The sequence below is a fragment of the Chelonoidis abingdonii genome, chromosome 3 (genome assembly GCF_003597395.2).
Source record: "Chelonoidis abingdonii isolate Lonesome George chromosome 3, CheloAbing_2.0, whole genome shotgun sequence".
Lineage (NCBI taxonomy): Eukaryota > Metazoa > Chordata > Testudines > Testudinidae > Chelonoidis > Chelonoidis abingdonii.
Window position 1 is genome coordinate 180,723,845 of NC_133771.1, and position 14,619 is coordinate 180,738,463.

The 14,619-nt window shown below is 40.7% G+C and overlaps 1 protein-coding gene across 7 annotated transcripts in view; it reads right to left on the minus strand.

Annotated features, from left to right (window-relative positions):
* The window catches only part of THADA (THADA armadillo repeat containing), a 358,450-nt gene that overhangs the window by 51,424 nt on the left and 292,407 nt on the right, over nucleotides 1–14,619 (minus strand). For all 7 annotated transcript variants that reach the window (XR_012655623.1, XM_075064366.1, XM_032775058.2 and 4 more), the window contains 4 exons: nucleotides 11,475–11,887; nucleotides 10,852–10,973; nucleotides 3,723–3,795; nucleotides 2,022–2,166 (listed from right to left, as the gene is read on the minus strand). Coding sequence is in view for 6 of the 7 variants with exons in the window: in XM_075064366.1 (XP_074920467.1) it covers nucleotides 2,022–2,166; nucleotides 3,723–3,795; nucleotides 10,852–10,973; nucleotides 11,475–11,887 (753 nt within the window). In the remaining variant the exon portion in view is untranslated. The remainder of the gene's footprint in view (nucleotides 1–2,021; nucleotides 2,167–3,722; nucleotides 3,796–10,851; nucleotides 10,974–11,474; nucleotides 11,888–14,619) is intronic.

A 14,619-nucleotide genomic window follows, 5' to 3' on the forward strand; every position in this document is an offset into this window, starting at 1 on the left:
AGAATGGTGTCCCTAGCCTCTGTTCATCAGAGGATGGAGATGGATGGCAGGAAGGAGATCACTTGATCATTGCCTGTTAGCTTCACTCCCTCTGGGGCACCTGGCATTGGCCACTGTTGGTAGACAGATACTGGGCTAGGTGGACCTTTGGTCTGATCCAGTACAGCCGTTCTTATGTTCTTAAGTCCCTGTTCTGCCTGATTTGGAGTAAGGATTTGAACTTGCGTCTTCAATATTGCAGGAGACTACCCTAACCACTGGGCTTTGGGTAAGGCTATGTTTTAGTCATAAGTATTTTTAGTAAAAGTCATGGTTAGGTCATGGGCAGTATACAAAAATTAATGGCCTGTGACCTGTCCGTGACTTTTACTAAAAATACCTGTGACTAAAACTTGCAGGGGGGAAGAGGGTGGCATTGCCAATGAGTGCCACGGGTGCTAATGGAGGGTGCGGGCAGTGGCGTGCGAACCGGGACCCCCACTGGTGCTGGGGGATGAGGTTGACGGGGCTGGCAGGCTCCATACCTGGCTCCGCCCCTCTCCAGCAGCAGCAGAGCTTGGGTGTGAGAGGCGGTAAGGGCACGAGACAGGGTGAGGGGGCTCTGGGCGGCGCTTACTTGGGGGCCTCCCTGGAAGCTGCGACATCCCCCTTGCTCAGCTGCTAGGTGGAGGTGTGGTCAGGCAGCTCTGTGTGTTGCCTCCACCCAGACCACAGCTTTGCAGCTCCCATTGGCTGGGAACCACAGCCAATGGAAGCTGAGGGGAGGTGCCTGCAGACAGACGCAGTGCGCAGAGCTGCCTGGCCACACGTCTGCCTGGCAGCTGAGTGAGGGGGATGTTGCTGCTTCCGGGGAGCACCTCAGATAAGCGCCACCCAGAGCCCGCCTCAGCCCATCCCATCCCCAACCACCTAACCTCTCCCACACCCAAACTCTGCTGCAGGGGGTGGGGGTGGTGGCCCAAGACTGCCCCAGCAGTGGCCAGTGCGCCTGGCACAGGGGCTGCCTGAGCTGTCCCTGAGCCAGGCGCACCAGCTGCTGCAGCAGTCACAGAGGTCACGGAATCCATGACTTGCGTGACAAACTCGCACCCTTAGCTATGGGATATTGTGGGGTGGATCTCTCTCAATCTCTCCCATTGAAACTGTTACACTTTCCATGCTAAATATTCAGGGACTGGAGCAAGGGCTGGAACCTGGATGTCCCCTCTCCCTGGTAAACACCCTAATCAACATCCTAGAGAGTCATTCTCACTCTCTTCTCTCTTTCTATATGGTAACAACAGTATTTTATAGGAGGAACCAAATATGTGGCAAAAGCAAAAATATTTTCAGAGATGTTCAAGCACTAATTTGTGGGCTCAAAACTTTTCCAGCTACTTTAATACAACCAGATAAATAAAGTAGCAAATGAATGGCTGACCTTGCAGGCTTCTCCATGATCACAGATTCCTAAAGTGAAATCCTGAGCCAATGAAGTCAACAGAAATCTTACCATTGACTTCAGTGGGGCCAGGATTCCACCCACAGATTTTGAGGTCAAAAGGGATTTCCTGATTAACACAGACCATAGAACTTCATCTAGTAATTCCTGCTTTGAATGCAATAACCTGTGTTTGAACTAGAACATATTTTTAAAAATGACATTCAATCTTGATATCAAAATTTCAAGTAACGGAAAATTCACATCTCTTTGTAAGGTGTGCCAGTGTTTAACTGAATTTTCACAGTTTCAGCTTTCAACCATTGCATCTTGTTATGTCTTTTTCTGCTACACTAAAGAGCCCTCTAGTAAATTATTGTTCCACATTAATTCAGTAAGATGAAACACGCAATCAGCTGTTCTAGTATTGAAAGGGTCAATTTAAAGTGCATGATACCCTTTTAAGTCTTTCAAAATAACTTATTGATATGATTAAAACACATTCAATATATAAAATATCAAGTACTGTTGAGTTTCATTTATTCCAGTCTCTAAAGTGTTCCATGAGAATACTGGTGCTTAATCCTAGAAATTTACTCACCAAGGATAAGTTTCTGATTGGTCAGGAAAAGTGGTGTAATATTTATGAGGACTTCTGCAGCTGCCAATCGTATAGCTGTTTGTTCCTCATCTCCACAACAAGAAGTTACTAACTGAATCCACTGTCTCATTTCAGATTCCATAACCTGAAAGCACAGGAATGCATGTGAGTATTCTACAGTACAATTTAGATAGGATTCTGGATCACACTAAACTATGAACCGTTACATTAACTTTTTTCTAAAGCAGCAGCTAAAGTCCTCCCTGCCAATAGTGAGCCATAGAATGCAAATCAAATAAAAAGAACTACTTAAATAGGTGCAAATCACTCATCATGCTTTAGTAATGAATATAAAATACTCCATATATAAGTAACAGTTTTAAGACTCCATGATTTACACTGATTATTATAGCAATTCTTGTTAGCATTGCTATAGGTTAGGTTGTGCCAACAGTTCCACTATAAACTTCTTTTTTCAAGGTTCATCATAAATTTTATTGTAACAATATATTCCAGATTTAAACTTGGCAAACAACGTATCTCCTGTGAAATGAGGTTTATACAGTTATTTTATATTTCAAAATCTGAGAAATGTTCATTCTGCCACTTTTTAAGATAAGAGGATGCAAAAAAAAAAGTAGTAATTGTTTCAATTCTTCTATTTTTTTAAATGAGACACTGCAGGCCATTAGCACACAGTATAGACTACTTCTGCCGGGTATTCTGGTATATTTTTGAAAAGTTTTCCATTTAGAAAAGCAATTACTGCACATGGAACATTTTTACAATGAAATATGTTCAATACGTTTTAAAAATAACCCAAAATCTATATCTATCTATTTATCTCCACATGTATTTACACACATGGACATCTGACAGACAATAATATCTCCAGTAATATTGTTCTTTATATACAATATTAATGGATTTGCAAATTACCAATTCCAAATGGAAGTAAATCTTCTGGGTTAATAATCTGTATTTGTACAGTCTACAGTTTACAAATTTATAATATTTATAAGGGCAGATAACATTATGAGGACTTATTACCTCTCTCTAGTATTTTAAACACTAATCTTAAAAGGCAATTAAGTCTGCATCTCTGTACATAGCTTCACCTGCTGTTCCTACAATGTGATGCAAAGTCTTAGCATACAGCAGGTGATACTGCATATGCTGGGGATGGAAAGGGCAGCAGTCAAAGCTTTGCATTTCCCTTTTTCCCTAAGTTTGAGTCTCAATATTCATTTCCCAGAAACAGAATACACTTTGAGCTACATGGATTATTACTGGATTCATATTATGGATATGCATGTTAATTATTTTTTTCTCTCCAAGGCAGAGTGACTATCAATGAGGACAATAAAATTGACCATAAAAGGTGAAATCAGAAGACAGATGCACACTGAATCCTTTAGCACTTAAAAGATGTGTTTTATGTACTCAAATTCAACTTACTGAGAGACTGAAATATTAAAATGATGCTGATATGGCTTCCAGTTCATAATGTGGCAGTGTGTACAGAGGGAGAGACACACTAACATAATAAAGAACAACTAACACTACAGGTACAATTAAACCAAAAGGGAGTTAAAGGGATTTCTATCCAAGAAAAACCATTCAACCCTTCTGTCACAATAAAACAAAATAACAAAACATTAAAAAGCAATATGCTTGGGACTGAGAAACAAATCTCCTTACCTCTTGGCAATTCTGTACAAGATGGGTGACCAACTTTGAGGCTAATTTGAGAGCTACACTTCGAATTTTAATGCTGTAAAAATAAGGTAAAGAACACATCATAAAAATACAGTACATTTTGCCATCGCCTCACATCTAAAAACACTTGGTAATCATCACTGGCAGCAAATATTAAAATACCTTCTCACTTGCTGAACACATTATATACTGTTAGCTGCAGCCAGATTGAAACCCAACACAATCTAATCTGTTATGGATGTTCAGCACCTGAACACACATCCAGATGAGAAATAACATTTGTTTTTTTGGTTTAGTCATGAGGATTTCTGTTTCCGGAATATAAACCTGCCTGTATCATGATACATCAGGTATTTGTCATGTTCAAATAGGGTTTTTAAAGGTTAGATTACAAACTGAACACACAATGGTCTTCACAGTTCTCAATTTTTGCTGCATTTAAAGTTAATATGCAAATAGACATAAACTGTTCTTTTAACTTCCCTAGAATCGATTTTCTTCCTATTTAGCCACTTCCTTTAGAGTATACATAACACATACATATGCAGATCCCAAGTCAACATACAAAGACAGTAGTATTCTTTCACGCTCTTTCAAGTGATAAATGAAGCACAGACCTTTTAAAGTTTTGTCTACGTCAACAGTTTTCTTCAAGAGTCCTATCATTGCTCTTCCACCATTTCTAGTGCTGGTGGAAGTGCTGATGTAGGTCAACTGCCTGAATTTTACCCACAAAGTCCTCTAATATGCTTAGATGGCACTATTATATGCATCTTTCCCAAATCTGGACCTTAGCGTCCAAAATCTGGGTGCTTGTATGAAACTCCCCGAAGCTTATTACCAGCTTGGATCTGATTTCGCTGCCACCATCCAAAATTTCCAGGGTTTTGGCCCCCTCTGGTCTCCCCAAAACCTTCCCTGGAGGGACCCCAAGACTCAGAAACCCTGAGCCTACAACAAAGGGAAATAACCCACTTCCCTTCCCTCTCTCTCTCCCACCCAGACTTTCCTCTCTGGGCTAACCTGGGAGTATTGATGCAATCTCTTTACATCACAATACCAAGAAGCATATCTCCTCTATTCCACAAAGAGACAAACCCCAAATACAAGGAAACAGAAGAGATTCTATCTCTCCTCCCCCTTAGCTTCTTCCCGCCCTGGGACACTAGGAGAGTTAAACACAGAGCGTAGTGTTTCCCCTCCCCCCTGTCTTTCCTTTCTCCTTAACCAGAGAAAAACTCAAACAGGTTTTAAAAAGAAAGCTTTATATAAAAAAGAAAGAAAAAAGACATAAACATATTCTCTGTAACAAGATGACAATACAGGGCTATTGCTTATAAGAAAAATATGAATAAACAGTCTGAGTCAAAAAGATATCCAATTTGAAACATTCCAGCAAGTTACACACATGTAAATACACCCAAAACAACATAAAAGCCTATATTGTTTTTCTACCTGTACTTACAAGTTGGAAACAGAAGATTAGAAGAAGAAAGAAGCTTCTCATAGCTGAGAGACAAACAAAAGACTCAGAGTCCAAAAATTCCCTCCCTGACTTTGAAAAATCCAGTTTCCTGATTGGTCCTCTGGTCAGGTGTTTGGTTCCCTTTGTTAACCCTTTACAGGTAAAAGAAACATTAACCCTTAGCTATCTATTTATGACAGGCACCATAGTTGAAATGCTGGCAGTGAGTCTTGACAATTGCTTTTGCTATTGATTGCATTGGTAGAGTTGCCACAGTGAGAGTAGAATGATGGAAATTTAAGGTGAAAAAAGTTAGTGTAGGCATAAATGGAGGTTACCTACCTGTAACTGGGAGTTCTGCGAGATGTATAGTCCCTATCTGTATTCCACATGTGGCTTCACATGTGCGCCATGCACCCAAGTCCGGAAGTTCTAATAAGCAGTGTCCATTGGCCTGCACATGCACAGTAGATCTCCTTGTCCCAACCAAGGGCACAAGAGGCAATGTGGGCCGATGTCTCTCCAATTCCTCTTCTGACCAAGAATCCAATAGGATCCAAAGCAGAAGGGATGGAGGGCAGATAGGGGAATACGGACAGGGATCACACATCTCAAAGAACTTCCAGTTACAAGTAAGTAACCTCCATTTCTTCTTCAAGTGCTGGTCCCTATGTGTATTCCACATATGAGTGATTGACAAGCAGTGCTTAGACTGGAGTAAGAGGTGGGGTGAAGTTGGCAGCAAAGATGCTTGCAGTACTGCAGTTCCCACTGCGGAATCCTGGAGCACCATCCACATGTTCGCTAGACATTATACGCCAGTTCAGGCCTCTGCTGTGGATATTGCTTGACCTCATGATCTTTCTTCTATGGCAAGAAAAAGTCTTGGTGATTTTCTTATAGGTTTAGTCCTTTGCAGATAGAATGCCAGGGAACATCTGAAATTGAGGAAAAGAAGTTTCTTCTCTTTAGCAAAAGTGTGGGGTTTTCAATAAGGGACAGATAATTGGATATTCTAGTTGACATGCAATTCAGAAATAACCTTGGGGAGGAACCTAGGATGGAGATGAAGGGATACCTTTTCCCTGTGAAAAACCATCTAAAAAGAGTCTGCCATGAGAGCTCCCAATTCACTCATCCCTCCTGGCTGAAGTGACAGCAACTAAAAATTGATATATTATGCAGTGTGTTGTGGACATGTCAGTCCCAAGATAATACAGAGACAAGATGGGTGAGGTAATATCTTTTATTGGACCAACTTCTGTTGGTGAGAGAGACAAGCTTCTGAGCCACACAGAGCTCTTCTTCAGGTCTGGGAAAGGTACTCACAGCATCTGACCTATTAGTACTCATTCTCAAAGAAAACTTGCACAACTCTTTCAAAAGACAAACTTGGGAGCTTACATTCATTACTCTGTTAGACACTAAACACCATGAGTTGAACAGAGACATTGGATTTTTGGCTTATTACAACAATCTTTAACCCACTAACCCACTCTTTTTGTCCAAGGGCTGCAGAGGTGTTAATGGGTCACTCTACCTTGAATGTTCCCTTACAACATGTGCTAACTGCTTCTGCTAAACCATCTGTTCCACATTACATTTTGCTGTGATGCTCGGAGTAGCTTTCCCAGACCCAAAGAAGAGCTCTGTGTGGCTCAAAAGCTTGTCCCTCTCACCAACAGAAGTTGGTCTAATAAACGATATTACCTCACCCACCTTGTCTCTCTAGCAACTAAAAATGAAACTTTCATGGCCAGGTGAGACATGAAGCAAGTCACCAAGGGTTCAAACAGTGGTCTAGTGAGTGCTGACAGACAAGATTGAAGTCCCATTGAAATGTAGGTTTGACCACTGGTGGAATGGTCCTGATTAGGCCCCTCCTGAATCTTACTGTAGCTGGGTGATGAAAACAGAAAGTCTTCTGGCGCTAACTGCTGCAGGAATGACTTGCAGCTCACTAATGGAAAGGCCTGAGTTTTTAGAAACAGGAGATAACCAAAAACAACTGGAGTACGTGCAGTGCCTGGAGAAGGTTGATTATGTTGCATCCAGGTAGAAAAATGTCTCCATTTAGCTAGGTAGCAGGTCCTAGTTGAATATTTCCTACTTTGTATAAGGATAGCCTGTTTAGGTGACGAACAGGAGCGTTCTATTTCTGATGACTATCCACCTAACAGGCTATGAGATGGCAGGAGTCCAGACTAGGGTGTCTGATTCTGCCCCCACTTCTGAGTTAGGAGGTCCAGAAAGCGGCAGATTCTGCTTGGGGGGAGGGGAATCTAATATTTTCAAGAGTTCTGGCACCAAAGCTGCTCGGGCCAATTGGGAGCAAGGCAAATGACTCTGGCCCTGTCATACCAGATCTTTCTCAGGACCTTTGGTAACAGGAGAAAGGGAGGAAGGCATAGCTGAGATTGTTTGTCCATGACAAAGCGTCACCCTGGGAGTTGTGACCCACAGCTCCTCAGGAGCAGTACGAGGGAAGCTTTCTGTTCATTTGGAATGCAAAGAAATCTCATTGAGATGTAGCCCACTGAATATTTCACTCACGACAGACTCATGAATCTCCCACTCATGGTCTGCAGAAAAGTGCCTGCTCACATTGTCTGCTGAAGAGTACTGAGCAACTGGGAGGAATGTGGCTACAATAGTGATGCCGGGTTCTGATTCACCAGTTCCAAAGCCTAACTGCTTCCAGGCAAAGGGGAAGAGATCTTGCTCATTAGTTTACGCGAAAGATTGTGGTGATGTTGTCTGACATCACCTGGATATGGAGTGAACGTATACGTGGGTGAAAGGCTCTGCAGGCCAGGCAGACTGCCCTCAGTTCTACTATGCTGATGTGCAGACTGGCCTCCCATGGGTCCCTATACCTTGCGGAGTGTGATTGTTCAGGTGAGCCCTCAACCCAGAAGGGAAGCATCTGTTACGATGGTGGCAGTGGCAGTGTTGAAGGGAATGCTCATTCTCACTCTCCCCAGGTTTGGCCACCACATGAAGGAGGTGATGACTCTGGCAGGAACAGTCATACTAGAGTTGATGTGATCTTTGTCTAGTGCATAGATCGACTGAAGCCAGGCATGTAGACATCGTAGATGAAGCCTGATGAAAGGCATCACATAAGTGCATGAGGCCATATGGCAAAAAGCGAGGGCCACATTCTGACTGTAGTCCTTGGTCTAATCTGTGCTATCAGGCTGCTCATTAACTGAAACCATTCTGTGGGAAGGAAAACTCTTATAGAAACAGAGACCAGTGTTACTCCAATGAAGTTTATCATCTGTGCGGGTGATAAAACGGACTTTTCTTTGTTTATGCAGATGCCCAGAGCTGCTAGAAGATGGAGCAGAAACTTTGTAGACCTATCAAGAGCCAATCGTCCAGATATGGGAAAACTGTAACTCTGATGTCTCATAATGGGCTCCCACCAAAGAGAAAACCTTTGTAAATACACTGGCTGCTGTTGCTAGCCAAACAGAAGGACTCTGAATAAGACATGCTCTTGGCCCACCATAAACTGCAGGAACCTTCTGTGGGAGGGATAAATGCCTACATGAAAGCATGGATCCTTCATGCTGAGAGCCGCAAACCACATCCTCTCCTGTAAAGAGGGGAATTATCGATGCTGACATAACCATCCTGAATTTCAGCTTTCAAATAAACATGTTTAGTTGATGAAGGTCCAGAATGGGTCTCCACCCTCTGTCTTTTTGGGACATTAGGAAATACGGGGAATAGAACTCTCTCCCTTATATTGAGGTGAGATATGTTCTATTGCCCCTCATTGTAGGAGGGAGTTCACCTCTTGATGAAGAGTCACCTAGAGAGAGTAGTTCCTGAAGGGGGACCAGGAAAGGGTTTTGTGAGAGCAGAAGGAGAGGAACTCAATGGAGTATTCTTGATGGATAATTTCCAAGAGTCAACTGTCTGTCGTGACAAGGAGATCTACTGCGCATGTGCAGGCTAATGGATACTGCTTGTTAGAATATCCTGCCTCAGGTGCATGGCACCCATGGAATACACATATGTACCTGCACTCAAAGAAGAACCTAGTCAGGTTCTTCAACAATTTCATTCAACAGTGGTAGCCATGCAACCCTGGTTTCAGGACATGTATTTAATTTAAGAGCTTTCTGCTTCAATTTATCCATTTAAACTTTGACAACTTTTAAGCAATCTGCATATCCTGTAGCAAGCTAACAGGATCAGTATAATGAAAATATATAAACAGTTGTGAAAAAAATTACAATTCTAAGAAGATATTATGAAATGATAGAGAGAAACAAATAATTACAGTGTTTGCTATTAAAAAGCCAGACTATTCAAATAATTTTAACATAGTGGTATCTGAGTTACCGGTTAACATGCCTATTCCTCTCTCAAGTCCTTTCTGAAACACTGCCTCTAAGAGTCCAAAAGGTTCTTGACTTTGAGACACATTTGCCCCACCCAAATTGGGTAACGTGCCAAAGACAGTGCAGCTCAGCTGAACCCCACATATCTAGACCATATAGTGCATCATGAAAACATCTTACATGTTCTCAGAAGTTAACGAAAGGAAGAGAGCATCACAGTTTGTACTATTCGTATGCCTTGTACCTACTCAACTGAAGGCGTGTATTTAAGTACACCTCTACCCCCAATATAACGCAGTCCTCGGGAGCCAAAAAATCTTACCGCGTTATTGGTGAAACCGTGTTATATCGAACTTGCTTTGATCTGCCAGAGTGCGCAGCGCAGCTCCCCTGGAGCACTGCCTTACCATGTTATGTCCAAATTCCTGTTATATCGGGTTGTGTTATATCAAGGTAGAGGTGTATAAGGGATTCCAGTTCATTCAGAAAACATCTGAAAGTAGTATCTGCCTGATGGCCAGAATTTACCATTATAATTATACAGATAAATATATAAAACCAGGTGACCAATGTGAAAACACAGCAATAACACTGAATGCCTTTGGGTTAATCTGTCTCTCTTTTAAAATCTCTTGATGGCCTATTTTAAGTAATAAAGTCTCGAGCAATCCTGTCAATTCTTGCAATTCCAGTAAAAATCTTAAATCACCAGTACAGTTTCTTACAAACAATACTGTTGTGAACTACAGAATTTGATAGTCTCTAGGCAGATCCACAGATGTGAAACCATAGAATAGAACCTTTTTAATCTACACAAATGAGTGAGAGACCCAGTGTGAATCAGAGTGCATTTGGGAGAAGTAATTGTACGTGACATGGTGTTCACTGATTACTATTTGGGAAGTGTCATATGACATACAGTGGCCCCACCATCTGACAGCTGCAGCATCTTGTTAATTCCCAATTGATTATTATTCACTCATTTATCGAATGTTCGCTTCCTGGTCTGAGACCGCTTTAGATAATTCAGAGCCAGATAGACTTATTCAAAAATATAGCACACATGCTCCCTATCCCTCTGTAATAACCACTCACTTCTGTGAAACATCAATTTTGTAAACAGAAACAAAACCTTTTTTTAATTTTATTTTTAGGTTTGGGGTTTACTGAAGTACTGAATTATTTCCTTCCACATTAAATATTCCTTCAATTCTGAAGACGACTTATTTAAAACTGCAAACAATATATATTTTAATAGATTGGCAAAATGCAAAGATAGAGACTATACCTGTCAGAGGCACTTATGATATTCATAGCCCAGTTTAAGAACTCTTTTGGATTCATTTTTATAGAATCTTCTGTCCTTGGAAGCACCTTTCTGAGATCCATACAATGAAGAATTTCTAGGACCTGCATGTAGAATCCACAAACAAAATACTGGTAAGTAAAAAAAACAGTGACGCCAGCTGTATATTTTTTTCTGTTTTATCAGCAATGAATTTATCACAATTATATTTTAGATGTATTGATCTATATCTAGTAACTGGGTGATGGGCTTCAAAACAATATTGTAGTTTATGTAAAAGATTCATTTCTAACAAATTGTTGACAATGTACAGGCACCAAACCACGGTGAAAAAATGCAGGTTTCCCAGCAGGACTAGAAAAGTGATAAGGATATAAATATCAGACAGTGGAAGTTTGACTTTTAAGCAAGAAAATGGACTTCCAACTCTCTATTACCAAATCAAGGTAAAATTCCTCAGTAATATTAAGAGAAAGAGACCCATGTTATACTCAATATCATACAAAAGAGTCATGCTCAAAAAAACAGCAGGAGCACTTTTTGAAAAGAATTAGACACATTTACTGAAAACATTTCAAATCTTGAGAAAAATGAATGGCTCCTACCTTACAAAAACATTCTGGATGCTTTTCCTTCATAGCCATCCTAAGAAGAGTCACCTCCAAATCAGAAAGTAAGGACAATGGACCCATCTTTTCCTTTGTAGCCTGTTTAGAATTTACCTGCTTCCACCACAGGAGCACTGCTTCCAACATTGGCAGACGCACTTCATGAAAGTCAGACTGAAGTAAGTGAACTATCGTTGAAGAAGAATTCATCATTTGCTCTGCAACAGGTGAACTACTGTTTGAGAAGTCAGGATCAGCAGCCACTGAGAGCACAGAGATTACAAGTTTGGTGATACTATGAAGATACTGTGTGAATCCTGGTAACGCAGAGAAGTAGTGGATACCTGTCATCAGCTCAGAAGCTGAGATAACCTTACTTATTTCCTCCCAAAAGCCAAATAACTCTATTCCTGAAATAGAATGTAAAAAAATAAATAAATAAAAATACAAATTGATATTATACATGTATTCTTGACAACTAAAGGATTCTATGTAATTAAAAACCCTGAGGTTTGAAAAAATGGCCATCACACAAATGCAGATGCTAAAGTGAAAACAAAGTTATTTTCCTTCTTTGCTTTGAAGTGATCTGATTTATAAAATTACTGTCACAGATGCCTTGTCATATGTATTTATGTTTAAAGACTAATAATTCAAAAAATAAAAGAAACATTTTTATAAACTGTCATAATATAGTATTAAACTCTCTCAACTGTATAGTATAAACCAATCATATAAATGAGAAAAAAGTTTCAAGTTCAAGCATTTTGGTTCCAAAACTGAAAAAGACCTAATATTTAGAGAGTCTGTGTCTCCAGATTGCTTCAGAGCTGTCCTCAATGGTATTTTAAACATGCAAAATTCCACTTGCCCCCTTGCTCAAGCAAGTAATAATTTTTGTCAGGGACATATGATATGGTTCATGGTACAACAGGGTGAACAGATTTTACACCTAGTCAGTAAGCTTTCATTATAATTTTGCAAGGCTGTAGGGACATCATAAGCTTATGGAGTAAATGCCCATAGATTTTGAGGGGAATTATTCTGACACCTCAAAAATACAAGGCCAAACATCTACCGGGCTTACACTGCATGTTGCAGGAGGATAATGCCATTCTGGTATCTCTCTCCTTTTACTACACATATCAGACACTTTTTCTGTATTTGGATGATTTCCGGCTTCCCTGTGTATGGTGGGAGATTGGATAATTTGGACCTAATTCTTCATGTTTCAGATAATGTATTGGAAACCTTAAAACAGGAACTGCAGGCCCACTTGATAATATCTTTGCATATTTGCTTTGCCTTAGGATACCAACAATGCTCCATAGTCTCTCCAAAATTATTCTCCACAAAAATAAATACCTCTTATCTCAATATAGTGAAAATATTCTTGTTTTTATACCTTGGCATGAAGAAATTTTTCCAGTCTTTCATGGAAATATTTATTTTTCTGCTTAACTCTTTTCTTTGGCCAAACTCAAAACTTTTGACTAAACCGATAAACACATTAATTACCAAAGTAAATGTCTGTCTCTGTTATTAAAATACCAAACAAACAAAAACATTCTGCATAGTCCGAGTGATCAGCTGCTGCAAGAGGGAACAGGAACCACCCATGGCTGACTAAGCAGTGATGTTTGCAAGCAGCAAAGGGAGTTTTGTTGAGTCCTCCTTAACCCGGACGGTGACAGATGCCACAAGGAGCCTCAAGAATGAAGGAAGAAGTACAAACAAGGTGCAAATGAGGTGACCCTCAGTACTTGACTGGGATGAGAAGGAACTGCCCCTCTCCCATAGGATATTAACATGGTTCCCATCACTGTAATATCTAAATACCTCAGAATCTTTTAATGTATTTACTATATATGGGGAAAACAGATACTACTTCACCCAAGGACATCTGATTTCTAAATGAAAAACCCAAATTCCATAAAATATCTTGGGGAGGCTCCATGAAGTCATGGATATATTAGCATCTCCCACAGCAATGCTGGTAGGTATTTTCCTCTCACTTGTGATCTACTCATATCTAGCCAGTCAGGAAGTGAAGAATCCCTTATTCATTTGAAACTGCAGAGGGAAATAAGGATGGCAGAATGGAATTACCAGAGCTAGTCAACATGATTAGAACTGTTTAGGACCCTGGATTTACAACTGAACTGAAACACATCAGCTCCAGCAGCACACTGTCCCCTACCATCACTGCATCAGTATCAACTTGGAAGGAAGAACAGCACCTGCTGAATCACGAGTAGCACTTCCTGAAGCATTTAGGTGTTCCTTGGATAGCTCCCATTCAAGTCATTTTCAAGTCACTTCCTGCTTTGTTTATAAGATCACACAGATTTAAAGCTCAGGATTAAAGCTCAAGGTGGTGTGGCAATAAAGACAGAAAGAATGATTACAGTTTGCATGCTGAGAGCTCAAAAATAGTACACTTTTACTCCACCCTGACCTATGAGGCCTTCCAAAACTGCAGAAATACTTAAATACTGTTAGGAACAGCATTAGAACGCTTTTAAAGGAGGAAAAGGCAACTCCTTGGGAAGGGTGGAATGATACATTATGTGGTTATGTCAGAATCAGGAACAACTGTGAAATGGCCTCCAGTGGATATTGAGCCCATCATTTCAAATGGGTGAAATATAAGAACTTGTAAAATAGCTCCAGCTGTCAGCCCCCCACTGGGGTGGGAGACTTCCATATGGTAACAACTCTCCCATACCCTGCAACCCTCACTTCTATGCTGCTGCTGGCAGAGACTCTGGCTTTAGACCTGGGTACCTGGCCAGGATCCTTCCTCTCTGGCTGCCCAGCTTTGAAGGCAGCACCCCTGCCCGCAGCATGGCAGAAGTGAGGGTGGCAATCCCATGACTCACTCACAGTAGCCTTGCGACCCTCCACCCTGCTCACTTTTTGGTTCAGGACCCCCACAGTTACAACACCATGAAATTGGCCAAACTGAATCACGAATTTGGTGGGGCCCTAATTATAAGGAGGTATAGAGTAAGTCTTTTCTGAAAGCTAATAACATCCTGGTGATTTGTATCATTGTGAAATGTACTTATTAACACTATATGAGGAAATATGCCATTATACCACATTAAAAAATAATCTATTTGTAAGACCTCCTTCAGGT